We start from the raw sequence: 20,339 nt of genomic DNA on the forward strand, positions 1-20,339 counted from the left end.
GGGCATTACTTCCATGTACTTCTGGGTAGCGCATGCACATGTGCCTTCAAATGCTTTTGAGCACAGGTTTTAAAATTTTAGAATTAGCTAGAGGACACAGCTTAGAAGCCTTCATTATAAATATGGAGAATGTAAGTGTTATGAATCTTGATATAAAAATGAAAATCTAATTAAAACCGAGATGTGGAAGGGAGATTTTAAGTGAAAAAGGTATATGTGGGTGAAAAAAAATCTAATTTTTCTTTTTGTAGAATAAACAGATATTGTCTCAAATGGTACATTATTTAAAATTATGATGTCAACCAAGAACAATTATAAGGCAGAAACAGAAAGTAGTTATATCTGGTCAGTGGAAGTGGGATGGGAGGAATGCTTATTTGGGAACACTTCTGTAAGACTTGAATTTTTCTACCATACACAGGTTAATTTAATAAATTACATTAAAATGTAGTTTCCGTGTACTGATGCAGAAAAAACAAGGATTTTTAAGTGGAAAAAAGTTATGTATACAACAATGAGTTGTATGTAGCTACCTTTTTTGGTAAGTGTATATGCATATATACTTATATTTGTGTTATAAAAATGGAGAAAAGGTTGAAAATCGGGCAGAGAAACCAAGGGAACAAGTGAGACTTTTTTGATCCGTGTAAACATATTTATTGCTAAGTGAAATAAGCCAGATACAGAATGACAAATCCTGTCTGATTTCACTTATATGTGGAATCTAAAATAGTCAAAATCATGGAAACAGAGAGTAGAATGGTGGTTGCCAGGGACTAGGAGGTGGGGAAAATGAAGAGGTGATGGTCAAAGGGTACAAAGTTTCAGTTAAGCAAGATAAGTAATATGTACAGCATAGTGCCTATAGCTAACAGTACCACATTGTATACTTAACATTTTTTAAGAGTAGATCTGACAAGTTAAGTGTTCTTAACACGCACATGAACAGGCACACACACACAAATAATAATGATAATATGGGGCTGGGAGGAAACTTTGAGAGGTGACAGATATGTCTGTGGTCTTGAAGGTGGTGATGGCTTCATGAGTGTATACTTACCCCAAACTCAGTCGAGTTGTATATATTAAATATGTATAGCTTTTTACATGCCAGTCATACCTCAATAGATTGGTTTAAAAGGATTAAGTATTGCTGTAAAATAAAACTGAAAAGAAATCTTTAAAGGACTAGCCAGATTAAAATTCCTGAGTTTATATGTTGAGTTAATATCTTTATTTTTCAAGAAAGTAGTAGACTAAAACTGACTTTACCTTTCTATTTAACCGGTAAAACTTGATTTAAAATTGTTATTTGAATATTGGTTTAGTAGTGCCCAGGATAGTGTCATAACAGGTAACATATTGGAAAGATGGATCTTCTGTATTTTGATGAATAACATTTTGTTTTGCAATTTGGGAAATTAAAAAATTGTATGCACCGAATTCCTCCTTTTCCCCTGAGGCCTGTTAAGCTGCTTCTTTTTCTCTCCCTCCCTTCCTTCTACCTAAGTCCCTATGCTGAGGGCTCTTGTAATCCAGTGGGCGTGAGACATGTGCCACACCAGAAGATTAAGCTCTTAAATACCAGTGGCAAGGGCCAAGAATTTCCACAGCAGGTAAATTTCAAGAAGTCATTGTGGAAATTGGTTTTGAACCTAATTGTAGATGTTCTTTACTCCAGGATTGATGTATTGAGGATTTTAAAAATCAGTGAATAACATACATTATTTTTATTTGTTTCTTCAGATTTATGTTCATTTGCCAAGTGTAAATCATAGAAAGGTTGAAGTTTTTAAAAATTAAAAAATTTTTATTGTAGCTGTTGATGTCACTGGGGTTTCCAATTCTTAGAGAAGCTTACTAAAACCAAAACTGTACTTGAAGGCTGTGTCATGTCTTTTGCCTGGTATCTACTGTTTCATATAGATCATGGAGGATTAAAATAAAGTTTTTTTGGGCTTCCCTGGTGGCACAGTGGTTGAGAGTCCGCCTGCCAATGCAGGGGACACGGGTTCGTGCCCCAGTCCGAGAAGATCCCACGTGCCGCGGAGCGGCTAGGCCCATGAGCCATGGCCGCTGAGCCTGCGCGTCCGGAGCCTGTGCTCTGCAGCGGAGAGGCCACAGCAGTGAGAGGCCCGCATACCGCAAAAAATAAAAATAAAATAAAATAAAGTGTTCTTTTGTTTGATATATATTATTTCAATTTAAACTTCTTATTTTGTTATTTGGTGCATGTTGTCAGTAAGTTCTACAGGATTAGCTGGTAGTAAGACTTTACTTTTGGGATATAGATATTTCTATAGAAATTATCATTTGTTTGATTTGTTTACCAGGAAGCAAGTCTGTCTATTCACAGAACATATTTCTGATTTAATTTAGATTACATTTTATTTGAATTCAGTAAACATTTTATTTTATTCATCTGTGTTCAGTTAGAATTTTGTTTTATTCAACTATTATTGAAATTTTTTTTTTAAATTTTATTATATGTAGTTGGAGTAGAAGAAAAGTATGAATTGAGAAGGACTAGGTTTGAGTCCTAAATCCACTGCCTACTAGCTCTGGGACTTTGGAGAAGTGACTTCACTTCTCTGAGCTTTAGTCAGAGCTGAGAGGAGAAAATGAAATATCTGAATGTGCTGTATAATATATATGATAATGTTTAGCATAGTTTCAGCACATAATAGGTATAATAAATATGTTTTATCATTTTTCTAGAAAACAGAATAACAAGATAATAGTTTTTAATCTTCTCTCCTTCTATACACATTAAAATATTCATTGAACAAACAGCATCATAAAGAAAATGAAAAGAATATTCACCTACAATTCTTCAGTTCTATTTTTTTCATATATATATATATATATTTTTTTTTTTTTTTGCGGTGCGCGAGCCTCTCACTGTTGTGGCCTCTCCCGTTGCGGAGCACAGGCTCTGGATGCGCAGGCTCAGCAGCCATGGCTCACGGGCCCAGCGCTCCGCGGCATGTGGGATCTTCCCGGACCGGGGCACGAACCCTTGTGCCCCGCATCGGCAGGTGGACTCTCAACCACTGTGCCACCAGGGAAGCCCAGTTCTATATTTTAAACCTGAATTTTTTAATCGTTCTCAAAGTGCTATTCAGGGACCCCTGCCAGTCCCTGAAATCCTTTCAGAGGATCTGCAAGATCAAAATTACTTTCATAATAATACTGGGACACTACTTGCCTTTTTCCCCTGGGTTGAAGTTTGTGCGGATGGTGCGGGAGCAGTGCTGGGTGAGACTCAGGGAGGCACCAGGCAGCACCACCAGGCACTCTCCGTTTAAAAGCAAAACAAAACTGTTCACTGAAGAAAAGAATGTCCTTGATGAAGCAGTAAAAACTTATTATTTTGTTAAATCCGAGCCTTTGAGAATACATTGCTTTAATATTCCAAATGACAGAATAGGAAGCATGCATAGAAATACATCTGTATACTGAGGTACGGTGGGTTGTCTGGAGAAAAAGCTCTGGTGTGTTTGATTGAATTGTGAGCTCCTCTAGCTGCTTTTTTTTTCTCAGGATGCCATTTTTACTTGAAAGAACGGACAAACTAACTATGGTTATTCGGACTTGACATTTGACAGATATTTCCTCAGAAAGAAATGAAGTGAGTCTGTCACTTCAAGAAAAACAACTCATGGTACTTGCTACTAATGATAATGAGTCTAGCTTTCATAAAACAAAATTATAATTTTGAAAAACGTATCTGTTCTCAACACTTAAAACTTATGAGATTATTGATAATATTAACAAATGTGATTTTTAAAAATATTGTATAATGAAGTGTGAAATTTTACAAATGGATGAGAGATCCATTCAAAGTATATGATAGACCAATGGATTTTAATGTAGCAGTATGTAAAACATTCACTTGAAATGGTTGCAGATTCCACCTTGCAACCTAACCTTTAAGAATGACTACTTGTTGGGCTTCCCTGGTGGCGCAGTGTTTGAGAGTCCGCCTGCCGATGCAGGGCACACGGGTTCATGCCCCGGTCCGGGAAGATCCCACATGCTGCGGAGCGGCTAGGCCCCTGAGCCATGGCCACTGAGCCTGCGCGTCCGAAGTCTGTGCTGCGCAACGGGAGAGGCCACAACAGTGAGAGCCCCGCGTACCGCAAAAAGACCTTAAGAATGACTACTTGTTGAGTTTGGTGACACATCAGAGAGGAATATCCAGTCACCTGAAAAGAGTATTAGGACACTTCTCCCTTTTCCAATAGAGTATTTGTCTGAACTTGGATTTTTTTCATATCTTTCAACCAAATAACAAATCATATGAGATTGATTACAGAAGTAGATATGAGAATCCAATCATCTTCTCTTAAGTCAGATATTAAGAGATTTGAAAAAATGTAAAAGCTATTCTCACTAAATCTTGTTTTGTTTTTGAAAATTTTTTTAACTAAAATGTTATTTATGTTAACACGTAATGGCTTTATTTTTAAAAATGAATTTAAATAAATATTTTAAAGTTTTCTTAGTTTTACTTCCAATATCGTTAGTATAGATGGTAAACTTTATAAACAAAGGCCCTTTGAGGTCTTAAGTAGTCTTTAAGGGTGGAAAGAGATCTTGAGTCCGAAGGTTAGAGGGGTGCTGCTCATTTCCTTTTCCCTTTTAGCTGTTATCCATATGAATCCTTAATTGGGAGTAAAATGATAATTAAAGCCACAATATGATTTATTAATCCTGTTATTAGTATATGGTTACAATAAGTTGGTATAAATATAGTAATGATAAAAAGGCAAAACTCTCTTCAGGCGAAAATATATTTGGATCTTTCCTGAATTTAAATGAAATTAAGAGCTAGATTTAACTATGTTGTTGAAAATTTATTCTCTTAAAAAAAAAAATACACACACCCATTACATATATCCTTAGTGTATGCTTTCTTTTGAATTAATTGTTATAGAAAGGTTTCAGTTGAAAACTGGTTGCTACATTCTTCTTTTGGTATTTTCAGTTATAACTAAATGTGTGTATTACTTGTCAGATCTCTTATGCTCTGACCCTGCGTAAGTGGTAGTTATTAGCTTGGAAGATTAGGTAACTTAAAGGACCCTGATTGGTTGTACCATGAAAGCAACTTAGAGGGTTCATCTGTGTAAAGCCCAGTGACCTAAATCAGCTATGTCCTCACTGCCCCTGGACTCTGCAAGGGACTTGATGCACTACACTCTCAAAAACAAGGCATTTATATACCACTATGGAAAGATTTCGGCTGGAGAAGAAGTTACCTGTATGTACCCAGTTATGATCTTGTGTTTTATTTACGAACAAGTTTGAATCTTTCAGAGTTTAATAGTGAAGCTTGAAGAAATGTCAGGCTTACTAGCACTGGCTTAGAATAGTATCATCCTCTGTGTCCTTGGCTGTGGAAGTCATCTGCTGAAAGGAGTAAATCCTTGTGTTGTATTAACAATGTTTGTAGCATTTTTATTATTCTATAGAATTCATTTTTTGATTAGTTAGTATTACTTGAATGAGGCTTTAAGCAGTTTTATATGGCTAAGATACTAGGAAAGAAATTACTTTGTCTTAATGGTTAAATATGTTTTGAAGCTAAACTGAAGTATTTGATAACTGAAATTACATGGTTAATAATCATAATTTATGGGAGGTGTTACTTTTGGGCTATAGCCATATGTCTTATAATGAAGAAATTACTTTGTGATAGGGATCTTCTGATGCTGTTTTAATAATGGATTTTGTAAACCTCAGGTGTCAGAAGAGGATAATAGCCTAGGTTTATGACTTTATTGTTAAATAATCTTTTAACACTTCTTTCCCCCAATATGCCTTTGGCATGTTAATGTCTCATTTTTATCATTTGACCAAGACAGTACAAATTGTGAATTTTGGCTTTTCAGGCAGGATAAATGACTATGAGAGATATTGGTAAGACCTGTTTGATACAAAACTTAGATTAGATTTTGGTGGGAATTCCTACTAGTGAATTGAATTTTGATTTTATCATGTGTTGGTGCTGGGCTTTTTTGTTTATAAACTGATTGATTAAATTCCAAACTGTTGAGTACCTATCTGTGTTTAAGCTTTAATTGTGTTCATAAGGAGGCCTTAAGTGTATCCAATATAAATTTTTTAGCCCAGTGTCTTGTCCTTTGGAATATACACAACAGTCAATGAGTATTTAACCAAGGCCCAGGCCCTGCTTGATGCTGAGGAGACAGTGGTGAGTAAAATGGACATGATTCCCTTCTTCTTGGAGCTTATTGTTCAGGCTGGGAAACAGTTAAGCAGCTAGTTACATAAATATATAATTACAAGTTTTAATAAATACTATAAAGTACTGTGTATTCTCAGCCTGTATTACAGTGACCTTGGTCTCTTGTCTCCTGGATAAAGAACAAGTCCCTTAAGCTCTGTGGGGTGTGTGTGTGTGTGTGTAAAATGAGAAGATTGAAATGGAAAAGTAAAACCCATCCATACCTATGAGTCTGTGAGACCTCATTTATTCATCAGGAGTGGAGAAGATAATTCATTTACGCCTTGATTTCTTATCATGGGGAGCCCTACCTTAGCTGTAAATTAACTGATAAGCTGGCCATTTGATTATATTACAGTTTTTTATTCACTGATGTATCCTCAGTATCTGGAATGATGCTCAGCACATAGTGTACATACACTCAGTAGATATTTGTTAAATGAATGGATGAGTCCAAACTCCTAGTCTTTATTTAAGGAAATGAGACTTTTTTTTATGGTCCATCAGATTCATGCGGTCAGGGGTATTAACCAGGGAAAGAATAGGCAAATAGACCATATTGCTGAGGGATTCCCTGGTTTTTTCTTGTCGATTTTTGGTAAAAAAAATTCAATGGAATTCTAAAAATACCTAGCTAACGATAACCCCGGCTGACCGAAATTGGGGAATTTTGACAGAATACCTGCTAGACCTTCTGCTATAAAACATCTACTGGATCTTTGTGTATGTGTGTTTTTCCTTTTGTGCAGAATGCCTGTGCTTTTCTATACATTTTAGTTACTGATAAAGTTGAGGTAGTTTTTTTAAAAGCCCATTTCAGAAGTAGATTTTATTACTATCCTCATTTCTGTTAATCAATTTATATATACTCGATAACCTAAAGTAAGTGATTCCTATGTGTTTTTTGGTATGTGTGTGTTGAGTTAGAACTTGGAATGAATATAAGTATCTCCTCATAGCAAGAGTGCCATAAATATTTGTGATTTATAATTTCAGATAGACCCTAATGAGGCTTTCCATTTGTCCATGACTCTTGTGCTTTGTAATGAAGTTTCTGACAATAGTGTTTCACTAATAATCTTCTTTATTATTGGAATCTGTCAATTGTGAGTTTTTACACCTCACACTTCTTTGAGTTCTCTTGCTCTTATATTCTTTGACCTCTTCACTTTTTCCCTTTGTAACTTTTTCTTAGGGTGTGTATTTAAAATAAAAATTTCTGAAACTTTGTGTTCCAGTATCTGAATCTATCCAGTTCCTCCTCTGGTGACAAAGCATTTTTCCCAGGGTTTTAAATTTTTTTCTGTCGGAATCACATGATTGCCTGAGTTTAAAATTTGTCATTTTAAATTGCTTTAATTTTCCATATACCTTTTACGTCTCTTCCACCTATTTTAGAGTAATGAATCAATCAAAAAATGCCAAGTGAATTCTTTAGAAACTATGAATATCATTCTTTGGCTTTTTATTTTGTGAAACAGTATTCACTGATGATTTCTCCTTTTACCTGGATTAGGAAAGATTATTTGCTTACCCTTAAGCGTTTTGCCCATAAATTTAAAGTTTTTTTAATATTAAGTTCAACTCTTGGTAGTAGGTGGGATAAGATTGGGAATTGGCAATATTTGGAAGAAATAGATTTAGGGTTGCTTGTAATGCAGTGAAAGTATATAGTAACTTTACAGTGTTTTCTTGTGAATTGGAATGTATATTTCATTTTCTGAAGGATTAGAACAATGTGAATGAAGTGAGAGTGGTCCCTATAAGGCCTCCTAAAATGGTTAAGGGCAGGAAGCAGCCTCTCTTGAAGAGCATTTTAAATATATATAGCTTAAGTCTGTAACATAACTGAGGACATAGTGTGCAGACTGGCGTGCAGCAGAATCACACAGAGGTTATTGAAAATACGGGTGCTTGGGCTCCACCTAAACTACTGGGTCAGCACTGGGCACAGGAAACTGAATTTTAACAAACTCTCTAGGTGTGTCTGAATTTATAATATATCATAAAATCTGAAAATCTCTTAAAGTAATACAGTTCTAGATCCTTATGAGAGTTAGTTGCCTTCTCTTGGCATTTCATCCTAGATGCTTAGGAACGCATTTCCTATGAATAATTCTCCTATACAACCACAATACTATTTCAGGATATATTTTGAATCTTCATATCAGTGTTAATTAGGAAATTAATAGGTATTTGTTTCTGTAATTGTTAAGACTTTGCTAATTAATCTAGTTTTAAAGCTGTATGGTAGATGAGAAAGCATTTTTAGTCTCCTTATTTAGATTCAGTAAAATGTGGGCCTCTTCTGTGCTTGTGCCCTTGTACTTGGCACACTCACATGGCACCTCGCCTCACAGCTCTTTCAAGGGCAAGTAACACTTGTAGATGAGGACCAAGTAGATAGGTGACATGGCTTTCAAAAGATTTTATACTTGTCTACCTCTGTGTTCACATGGTTAAAATAAATCAAAGCAATATAAGAAAAACAATAAATCCAGAAGTCAGAGGTAACCAGTTATACTGTTTGCTTGTATGTCCTTTCAGTTTCAGTGTTCATTGTGTAAATTCAGATATTCCTCTTCTAGGGACTTTCTTATACAGAAAGTAGTATGCTGTACGTGTGGTTCTCTACCTTGTGTGTATTTCATTTTATAATAGGTCTTAAATATTTTTCATGTCAGTATATAGCATCTTAATTTTTTTTAGTAGCTTGGTATTCCATCAAATACATTGCCATTCCTCTTTTAAGGGCCCTTGGGGATGGTTTCCAGTCTTTTCCAGTTACAAGCTGCAGTAAATAACCTTGCACATTTGTTATTTCATATAAAGAGAATTTAAACTTTCTTAGTGATCTTATATAGATAATTCTTAAATCTGTTGTCTTCTGTGTTGTAGAGCAGTTGTATTCTGGATAGTTACCTTATTTTATAAATAAAAAATTGAAACCAAGGCAAAATAATTTTCTTAAGATTAGAGTGAGTCAATCTTGCATTGGTATACTTAGGGTGCCTTTTTATTCTTCCGTGTATTTGAGTTTTCCCAGTGCCTTGGCTTTATTTCATTTTAGGTAGGCTTTATAAGGACTGGCTTGTGTGGCTTACTCATCTGAGGTTAGGAACGAAAACATTTTGATGTCAGGGGTGGCTCTTTGCTTTTGCTATTTTTAGTTTTCCACTATATTCTTGGAGTTAAAAAATGAAGAAGAGTTTTTTCTAGATACAGATTTAAAAGTAACTGACACATTAAATTGAAACTTGAATTTATTCTTTTTAAAAATTACCAAAATTACATTTTTATTGTTAACAGAAAATTAAACACTACAGGGTTGTCTGTTTCTGCTTCCCCAGCCATCCGTGTGACACAGTGTCAGTGGTTTGATGTTTAACCTTTTAAATATTTACATGTATTTTTTACATCTATTTCAAAAAGGAACTCAAATAAAATTGTACTTTATATAGTGTCTTAACTAGATCTATATTTAGAAACATGGCTTAAAGCTTATCCTAAGGTGATAGAATTAAAAATGCAGTGTTTTTTCAGAAGTGTATTTCTACCTTGAAACGTCAATCCCTTCATTCTGAGGGATATATTTATCCCTCAGAAAATATATATATTTTCAATATATAGCCATATGCACCTGCATATTTCGATGAATTACTTGTAATATGTTGAGATGGGCAATGTGTGTGCCTTTCTGATTCATGTTTCACAGTTGTTGAAAAGTAGATAATGTTTTTAAGGGAAGGGAGAAATGCAGATACCCCCTCCCTGTTTTTTGTTTGTTTGTTTGTTTTAAACAGTGTTGTGTTGTAAATTTTCCAGACTTCAAAAATTTTAACCTTAGTTTTTTCTACAAGTTACGCATGAAAGCATTCTCATTGAAAACCCAAACAGTAACAATAAAATTATATATTCACTTGGCTTTGAGTCACTTACTCCAGGCTTCAAAGAGGGTATCTAAGGAGAGCAAGGTGAGTGGACCATGAGAAAATGAATAGATGGACATCCTCTTTTTTACATGCCCCTTTTGGCACACGTGGCAGTATTTTTCTGTGATAGATGTTTACAGGTCAAAGAGTATGTGTATTTTAAATAAATATTGTGAGCTTGCCCAACTTCAGCTGTTTCATAGTGTTAGCTGATTAGTGTTAGTACATCTAAACATGTAAGTACATCTGCATAGGAATAAAAGAGGTTTTTTTGTTTGTTTGTTAAGGATGAGAGATAAGTATATTGTTTTGCTTCCTTGGCAGTTGTGTTGAAACGAAAGTTTGGAATGGGAGCAGTTAATCCCTTTTAGAATACACAGTGTGCTACCTCTTGGATCATACAACATCTGTGTCTTTTCTTTGAGAGGCAGCTTCTTTTTTGTACCTACCTATGCATGCTTAGTGACTAAATAGCATGACATTATTGGAGGAATGGTTTTAGAGTGTGGCATGCTTAATGGATGGTAATGATTAGTTCTTCATTCTTGTATGTGTGTGTGTGTTTCCTACTTTAGCCTTTCCTCAATATTAAGGGAGTGTGACTGCTGTGAGGTAGGTTACCACACATACAGCTGTCTCTTCTTTCTTAGTCTACTATATGAAAATGTATAATGATCTACACAGCCTGTTTCCCAGTCCTTTAGATGTAAAGCCTTAGCAAGTCATTTAGCTTCTGAGTTTCCTGTATTAAATTGAATCCCAGTCCTTTAGAGTCATATACAAGACCTCTTGATATCCAGGTCTATTTGATTCTACAGTTTGGATATCTAGCCTTCATTCAGAAAGTAAGTTTGGATATTGAGATCTGCATTTTCTTAATATACTGTGTCTGTTTCTGAGTTTTCGGGTAGCAAATAGTGAGGGTTTGGATAGTAGGGAATATATTTGAAAATTTAATCAAATTGATTCAGTTCCTGAGTTTTAAGATATAAGAATTAAGACACTGAGAGTTTGGATAGCAAGGAATAATTGTATATGAATTTATTTTGTATGCACTGAAAAAAAAAACCTATACCCAAAAAGTAAGATATTTTAAGGTCAAGAGTTAGAGGAGACCTTAAAAGATCATTTTACCCAAACTCCTGTTTGATCCTTTCTAAAACAAACTGGCCCTCCAATTGATGCTTGGACATGGAAAGTGGTGAGAAGCTGACTGCGTTATATGTCCTTCTGGTTTATTGTTTTAAGTGGAGAGGAAGTGCTAGGCAGTGAGCAACCACGGAGACCATGGGGAAAAATAACTGTCATCTGATGGATAAAATAACTTCCTTCTAGAAAACTGATAGTGGAGTACTATAAAGTTATCAATTAAAGCGTAAAGACCATGAAAGAGAACAAATTAGATTAGTTCTTTTCTTTCTTGAAAGCTGTTGGGGTTTTTTTCCTCTTCTCCTTTGGGAGGTTTGTAGTACTTTGCTTCTTTCTGAGCAGGAATATCATTCATTTCCAGTTGCCCATCTTTTGCCTGCCCTGAATGGCTGATTAGGTCATCTACCTCTTCATCAAGCCCTGGCTCCTTTCTGCTCATTTCTGTGTTTTTTTAGCCTCTTCCTGGGCCATCCTTTCCCTTCCGTTCATCTCTTGCTTTGATCCTTTGACAGAGGCATTGTGGGACAGGATTTCTCCAGTATGAATGCCTTGCCAAATGAGGTTCCATATTCTGGGTTCCTCTGTACTACACACATGCACACTCCACAAACTGATCCATGTCACCCTTGAAGTTCAGATAGGCCTTTGTCACATCAGTCTGCTCTTCCTCAGAACCTTTGCCTATCTTTTCAGAACCTTGAGTGTCCTCCTCCAGTGTGTGTCCTAGTCCCAGGTTTGGTTGAGTACAGCGGAGTCCTTATCCACTGTCCCCTGCTCATTGTACGCTGCTCTCTCGTCTTTGTCACTTAAGACGGAACAGACTTCCCTGAGGAACTGGAAGTGGCAGATGCTGTCCTCCTCATCACTCTTGCCCACTGAGTCTGGGTGCACCTGTAGGGCCACCTCATGGTGGCTCTGCTGGCCATGCCCATCAGCAGTGAAGGTCTGTGAGGCTGCAGAGCCCTGCTGGGCATGAGGCCAGTGTGAGCCACAGCTCACATTAAGACCTCTGAAGGGAAGGGGCTTCGTCCATCTGTCTCAGTGACGCAGGATCTTGTACATACTAAGTTCATAATAAGTAGTTAATGAGGATTGTATAATGTTCTTTTGAAAGTTAAGAAGTTGAGGAGGGAAATTTAAGCTAAAATTTTCTTTTAAAAATAGTCTGTGTAGTGTTTTACAGTAAATATGGTTAGTCTTTTTGTTGAACTGAAGAATGGAACAAAATTGTAAAGGTTGACTTCCACAACTCAAAGCTGGACTCTGCTTAGAGGTTACATTTTGGCATGGCTTTTCCTTTGTAGAGAAATAAAAAGTGCATATAACTTTGATTGTTTCTTGGTAACTTATGAGTGAAAGTGATACTACATGTTAAGTCTATGGGCTTATTTTTGATCATTATATGTTTAACCATAATCCAATCCAATATCCAATGTAGCTGAGCTAATAAGCGGGGTGGTTTTTTTTTTTTTTTTTTTTTTTTTTGGTTAAGAGTACCTAGGAGCAAAAAAAAAAAAAAAAAAAAAAAGAAGAAGGAAAGAAAAGTATTCTATATTGATATCTAAGGGTTTCCCTCATCCCCGATTTTCTTTAATTTCTGATCTGGAGGGTTGTTCCATTGAAGTGAGTATGTGTACCAGTTACCAGTAACTTCCATAGAAGACCAGTGAAAAATCTTTGTCATTTCAGTTCTTTCCATGAGATTTTTGAATGGTCTTCTGTGGAGTTAAAAAAAAAAAGCCTATAAACATACTTTTGAAAGAATACAGTTAGCTATATTACGAATTCAGTTCTTTGAGAGGAAGGCAATCTGTTACATATTTTTGGCTGTCTCAAATAACACACCCTATTAAGTAGGTCCTCAGTATATATTGATTTCATGAGTGAATGGGAATAATTTCTTTTTAGGGTCCCGATGAAGAAGCTGTTGTAGATCTTGGCAAAACCAGCTCAACTGTGAACACCAAGTTTGAAAAAGAAGAACTAGAAAGTAAGTTTGTTTAAAATAACTTGATTAGCAGGATAAATTACTAATGAATGTTTGTTAGTGTCCTTCACCTATTATTTGTTGTTGTCATTGTAGAGCATACATTTAGAAGAGTGTTCAACACTTTTCTAAATATAGTTTAAAGAAGAATAATACAGCAAAACCCCATTTAACCACTACTCATATCTGCAAATAGAACATTCCCTGAAATATAAATCAGAATGCTTTTCAAACTTTACTGATGGTTACCATTACTTATCTTGGAAATTGAAATGCCACAATTATAAAATGAGTTAATTCTTTAATTGTTTTTCTAACAGCCTGGGTAATTTGAATTATGAGCAAACTATAGCGTGCCAGACTAATAAGCCACAGTTATGACTAGTTGTCATCTAAATGTTCGTTTTATATGTCTGTTAATCAGCCTTTTAAAGTACTTATGAAAACCTCAGCATAGAATTGTGTAGCAAATGAGTTATTTGCCAGTCTGTTTTCCTGAGCCGGAAGAAGTCCTGACAAATGGTTTTTTTGTTTCTTTCTTTTTTTTGAAATAATTTTAGATTTACAGAAGAGTTGCAAGGGTAGTACAGAGTGTCCCCTGTATACGTTTCACCCAAGCTTTTCTAATGTTAACATTTTATTTAGGTGTAAGTTTATGAAAATGAAGAAATTAACATTGATACAATACTACTAACTAAACTACAGATTTTATTCAGATTTTACTAGTTTTCCCACTGATGTTCTTTTTCTGTCCCAGGATCCCGTTGAACAGCTCAGGTTGTGATAGGACACTTAGTTGTCAGGTCTCCTTAGTCTCCTGTAATCTATGACAATTTCTAGATCTTTCCCCATTTTTCATGACCTTGACATTTGGAAGAGTAGTGGTTAGATACTAATAGAATGTTCCAAAATGTGGGTTTGTCTAATGTCACACTGTGACATTATAATCTCATAGCCCAGATCATGGGTATGTGAGGAGCATACCACATGTGATGTGCCCCTCTCACCTGTGGACAGGTGTTATTGACATAACTTAGCCTGTTATCGACATAACTTACCCTGTTATGTTAACCCTGAACACTTGCTTAAGGTGGTGTTCGTGGCAGATGTTTTGATAGACTTATTTTGGGGTCTTTTTGAGACCTACATTTTTGAGTTAAAGTCTTCTGTGACAGCTGAATGGGGCCATTGCTTTACAAAAAGAGGTGGAAAGAGACACAAATAAGTGTTCTCCACATTTGCTTCCTGAAATGGAAAAAAAACCCATTTTTTTAAAGTAACCTGTGTATCTAGTGTATTTATCAGTTGATGGTATTAGCCCTTGGTGTAATTAGCCCTTGGTATAACAGCCCTTGGTGCTCTGTAAAATAAGAGAAGTAACAGGAGACTAGCATTGTTAATTACATGAACTTATACATAATTCTTTTTTTTTTTTTTTTTTTTTCCCGCGGTACGCGGGCCTTTCACTGTTGTGGCCTCTCCCGTTGCGGAGCACGAGCAGGCTCAGCGGTCATGGCTCACGGGCCCAGCTACTCCGCGGAATGTGGGATCTTCCCGGACCGGGGCACGAACCCGTGTCCCCTGCATCGGTAGGCGGACTCTCAACCACTCTGCCACCAGGGAAGCCCCATAATTCTTTTTTATCATAGTAAATTTTGTATACTTTTGTGTATGTTACTTTTTTTCCTTTTTGGAAAACTAATACTAGCAATACTCAGAGATACTGCAGGTTTGGTTCCAGACCACTGCAATAAAGTGAATATTGCAGTAAAGTGAGTCACATGAATTTTTTTGGTTTCCTAGTGCGTATAAAGGTTATGTTCATGCTATATTGTAGTCTGTTTAAAGTGTGACTAGCATTATGTCTAAAAAACAATGTACATGCCTTAACTAAAACATACTTTATTGCTAAAAAATGGTAACCATCATGTGAGCCTTCAGCAAGTCATAATCTTTTTGCTGGTGGAGGGTCTTGCCTTGATGTTGGTGGCTGCTGACTGATGAGGGTGATAGTTGCTGAAGGTTGGGGTTGATTTCTTAAAATAAGACAACAATAAAGTTTGCCACTTTGATTGACTCCTCCTTTCATGAATGATTTCTCTGTAGCCTGCAAGGCTGTGTGATAGCATTTGACCCACAGTAGAATGTCTTTCAAAATTAGAGTCCTCTCAAACCCTGCCTTTGGCTCTGCTTTATCAACTAAATTTATGCAATATTCTAATCCTTTGTTGTCATTTCAACAATCTTCACAGCAACTTCACCAGGAGTAGATTTCATCCAAAGAAACCACTTTCTTTGCTCATCAGTAGGAAGCAAGTTTTATCATGAGCTGGCAGCAATTCAGTCCCATCTTTAGGCTCCACTTCTAATTCTAGCTCTTTTGCTGTTTCCATCACATCTGCAGTGACTTTCTCCACAGAAGTCTTGAACCCCTCAAAGTCATCCACAAGGGCCGGAATCAGCTTCTTCCAAATGCCTGTTAATGTTGATATTTTGACCTCTTGCTATGAATCATGAATGCTATTCATGGCATCTGGGAAGGAATGGTGAATCCTTTCCAGAAGGTTTTCAATTAACTTTGCCCAGATCTATCAGAGGAGTCACTATCTATGGCAGCTATAGCCTTCAAGACCTGAAATTTGAAATGACTCGTTGATCCATGAGCTGCAGAATGGATGTTGTGTTACCAGGCATGAAAACATCATTAATCTCTTTGTACATCTCCATCAGAGCTCTTGGGTAACTAGGTGCCTTGTCAATGAGCAGTAATACTTTGAAAGGAATCTTTTTTCTGAGCAGTAGGTCTCAACAGTGGGCTTAAAATATTGAGTAAACTCTGTTGTCAACAGATGCGCTGTCATCCAGGTTTTGTATAACCTATAATGGAAAAGAATCTGAAGCTATACACGTGAAACTAACACAATATTGTAAATCAACTAAAGTTAAATACAAAAGAAAGAACGAAGGAAGGAAGAAAGTATATATAGAGCACAGGCAGAATAGACTCAGCATGACTCTTAAGGGCCCTAGGATTTTCAGAAGGAAGGAAGGAAAGAAGGAAGGAAGGGAGGGAGGGAGGGAGGAAGGAAGGAAAGGAAGGAAGGAAGGAAAAAAAATACATATATAGAGCACAGGCAGAATAGACTGAGCATGACTCTTAAGGGCCCTAGGATTTTCAGAATGGTAAATGAACATTGGCTTCAACTTCACGTCACCAGCTGCATTAGCATGCATGTCCTTTGAAGCTTTGAAGCCAGGCATTGTCTTCTCTAGCTATGAAAGCCCTAGATGGCATCTTCTTCCAATAGAAGGCTGTTTTGTCTACATTTTATCCAGACCAGTAAAACTTTCTCCTTATCAACAGTAAGGCTGTTTCACTTTCTTATCATTTGTGTGTTCACTAGAGTAGCACTTTTAATTTCCTTCAAGAACTTTTCCTTTGCTTTTACTTCTTGGCTGTTTGGCACAAGGGGCCTGGCTTTATGCCAGTTTCAGCATGCCTTCCTCACTAGGCTTAATCATTTCTAGCTTCTGATTTAAGGTGAGAGATGTGCGACTCTTTCACTTGAACGCTTAGAGGCTGTTGTAAGGTTTTTAATTGGACTAATTTCAGCATTGCTGTGTCTTAGGGAATAGGGAGGCCCAAGGAGAGGGAGAGAGATGGGTGAACGGATGGTCAGGGGAGCAGTCAGAACACATACAACATGTATCGATTAAGTTCACCATCTTATATGGGCATGGTTTGTGGTGCCTCCAAACAATCACCATAGTAAATCAATGATCATGGGCCACCATAAAAAATATAATAATAATGAAAAAGTTTGAACCATTGCAAGAATTACTGTCAAAACATGACACAGAGACAGGAGGAGAGCAAATGCTGTTGGAAAAATAGTGCTGATACATTGGTTCAATGCAAGGTTGCCACAAACCTATTTGAAAAAAACACAGTATCTGTGATGTGCAATAAAATGAGGTCTGCCAGTAATGTTTCCGAACATTTTACCAGGTCATCGAGCTGTGTATATAGGTGTCCACGTCCCATTTAGTAAGGAGAGTCGCAGGCGTCACAGGCATCGTGGACACAAACATCACCACCGGAGAAGAAAAGACAAAGACTCAGACAGAGAAGATGGACGGGAATCTCCTTCTTACGGTAAGAGAATGGAAGGTTCTCCATTAACAGTTTAAGGTTCTTTCCTGGAAAGTTTTTTTTTTTTAATTAAATATTTCCTTTTTAAAATTGTATTTCTGCTATAACTCAGACACAGTATATGCATTGAGGAATACTAATTGAAGTAAGAATATTTTTTCTACAAGAAAAATGCTTAGTTGATAGGTTAAGATCTACTTAGGATGAGTGAAAAAAGTAAGGGGCTTTGGTTTCTTTATTGTATTCCAACCTTGGAATTGTAAATGTTGAGTATTGACACTTAAAATGCAATTTAGGAGGGTTTTTAATTTCCTTTTCTCTATTATATATTTCACAGTTAACATATGCAATGAACAAATATCTGGAATCCTTAGGCTCCTGGAAGAGATTGAAAAATTTTTTTTCATTCTTAAATACATTTTTTGCCAGAAGATTTTTATCCATAAAGCAGGATTACTTGGTTATCTGTGCAGAAAAGAGTGCTTTGATTTAATAGTATTGTCTTCAGAAGGACAGAAGTTTTGTTTGAAAGCAGAGCAATAAAGAAGTGCCAGTAGACAGAGGAAATGATGGGAATCTCAGAAGGCAAAAAAGGCATATGGTAGAGGAAAATGAATTATTATCTGATCATAAAGATTAGTAGTTATTTAAGTGCCCCTGAAAGCTGGAAAGGCGAGAGCCCAAAAAAATAGCTGTGCGGCTTGAGCAGGACATTGCACTCAGTTGACATGTAGGGCGTCACTGGTTTTTTAGGACATCGTGGCCCATATGGCCATCTACGCCATAGGTCCTAGTGTGTGCATTTTCGAGGAGCCATGTGAGCTGCACCCCCTCAGGCACTTGTGTGCTGTGCTGAAGGAAAGTTCTTTTGACGAGGTAAAGAGGGAAAGAATTACTGTGTATACTACAGCTTATGTCATGATCATAAGAAAGAAGATACTGATGGCCTAGTAAAATATTAAGTGCCAGTTCTTTGCTAAGTATTCCACCAAGCCCTTGACAACGTGCTTTGACTTAACCTTCTCAGCAGTTTTAAAAAATTAAAGATAGGTATTATTGTTTTCATTATATAGATGGAGAAATTTCAACTTAGGCTAAATGATGGGAATCTCTTAGCCAGTACTAAGAGATACTGATGGCCTAATAAGCTATTAAGTGGTCATATAGCTAAAAAAAATATGTCGCTGGTGAAGGAAAAATCAGTAATTTTAGAAAGCATCGTTAGTGGACTTTGATGACATTGGTAGTTGAGAAGTATTTTGCTGTTATTTTGTGAGTGGATCAGTATGCTTCTCTATTTCACTCTGAATAAAAAGGCACACCATATTTTTTATAGGAATGCGGCTTACTAGACTGTAAGTATGTTTATATGTTCACCTGGCTAGGTGGTTTAATGTTCAAGCTGAGGTCTGAAATATGAAGTCTAAATATAGTGGTTTGAAAATAAATTTGGTGGAGAAAATATTTGTAACTTTTTCATAGAGTAATTATGCCTAGAAAAGTTTTATGCCACAGAATTGGGTTTATTTTGGTTTTAACTCCAATCTGTATCCTAGAAATTGCTATGAAGTCCCTTCTTTCTTCCCCCCACTCTCCAAAAAGAGATTACACAGGTGTTTTGCTTCTGGACATGATGGAATAACAGGAATTGAATTTGCCCTCCAATTTTAAACACTTAGAAAACTGCACAAGATATATGAAACAGTAATTTTCAGACAGTGGACAACAGACAGCATAGGATGCTGAGCTCTGAGAGAGGGGAAGCAAGTGAGATGACCCTTGTGGTCCTGAGTTCATCCCTGTGAGACAGTTTCCAGGCCACAGCATGAGGAACCCAGACAGAGTGTAGCAGGCTCTCAGAGTTGAGGAGACAGTTTAGAATTTGGGGAGGCCTAGTAGGTTAGGATTTAAGATGTAGAGTGCCAGAGAGTAGAGAGCTACACACAGAGAGTGTTCTAAAGGTCTGAAGAAGGGTCCTTTTAAATCTTTGGCTGGGTACTAGTCTGGGTATGTGTGACAGGAAACTACCTGAGGCTTGATAAATAGCCACCAGAAAGCAGTATGGTAAACAATTCCTGGATTTCACACAAAGACTGAGAATAGGATGTGTTCCCACCAGTCAGAGTGGAAAGACCTTGTGACATATAGGGCATTAGATAGAGGTCTCAGAAGGGTATTGCCTTAATAGTAGGTCTAAATTAGTTTTACACTAAAGGCTGCAGTGGATCTGCTAGAAAAAAAAAATTTGAAAGCAGGTCTTGAAAGAATTAAACTGACTTCAAGTATCTGCATGCTGGAAGAAAGTCTGGTACTACTAAAAGAAATACAGTAAAACCTAGCACCTAACCATGAGAAATGCACAATATCTGACATCCACAAATTATTTGGAATATAATGAAGTAGGAAAATAGGCATAACCAAGAAAAAAATAAATCAACAGAAACAGATCCAGAGGGAGGAGCTTCAAGATGGCGGAAGAGTAAGACGTGGAGATCACCTTCCTACCCACAAATACATCAGAAATACATCTACACGTGGAACAACTCCTACAGAACACCTACTGAACGCTGGTAGAAGACCTCAGACTTCCCAAAAGGCACGAAACTCCCCACGTACCTGGGTAGGGCAAAAGAAAAAAACAGACAAAAGAATAGGGACGGGACCTGCACCTCAGGGAGGGAGCTGTGAAGGAAGACGTTTCCACACACTAGGAAGCCCCTTCACTGGCAGAGATGGGGGTGGCGTTGGGGGGCAGGAGCTTTGGAGCCACGGAGGAGAGCACAGCAACAGGGGTGCAGAGGGCAAAGCGGAGAGATTCCCGCATGGAGGATCGGTGCCTGAGAGGCTTGTCTGCTCACCCACTGG

General features: G+C 36.9%; 1 protein-coding gene and 1 pseudogene across 5 annotated transcripts in view; one reads left to right on the plus strand and one right to left on the minus strand.

Moving 5' to 3' along the window:
- Positions 1-12,407, minus strand: part of LOC116761711 — a 40,500-nt pseudogene extending 28,093 nt beyond the window's left edge.
- SLC4A7 (solute carrier family 4 member 7) overlaps positions 1-20,339 on the plus strand; it is a 133,400-nt gene that overhangs the window by 28,816 nt on the left and 84,245 nt on the right. For all 5 annotated transcript variants that reach the window (XM_032647508.1, XM_032647511.1, XM_032647510.1 and 2 more), the window contains exons 2-3: positions 13,243-13,324; positions 17,331-17,477. In XM_032647508.1, coding sequence (XP_032503399.1) covers positions 13,243-13,324; positions 17,331-17,477 — 229 coding nt within the window. The remainder of the gene's footprint in view (positions 1-13,242; positions 13,325-17,330; positions 17,478-20,339) is intronic.

Source organism: Phocoena sinus, chromosome 11 (genome assembly GCF_008692025.1).
Source record: "Phocoena sinus isolate mPhoSin1 chromosome 11, mPhoSin1.pri, whole genome shotgun sequence".
Taxonomy (NCBI): domain Eukaryota; kingdom Metazoa; phylum Chordata; class Mammalia; order Artiodactyla; family Phocoenidae; genus Phocoena; species Phocoena sinus.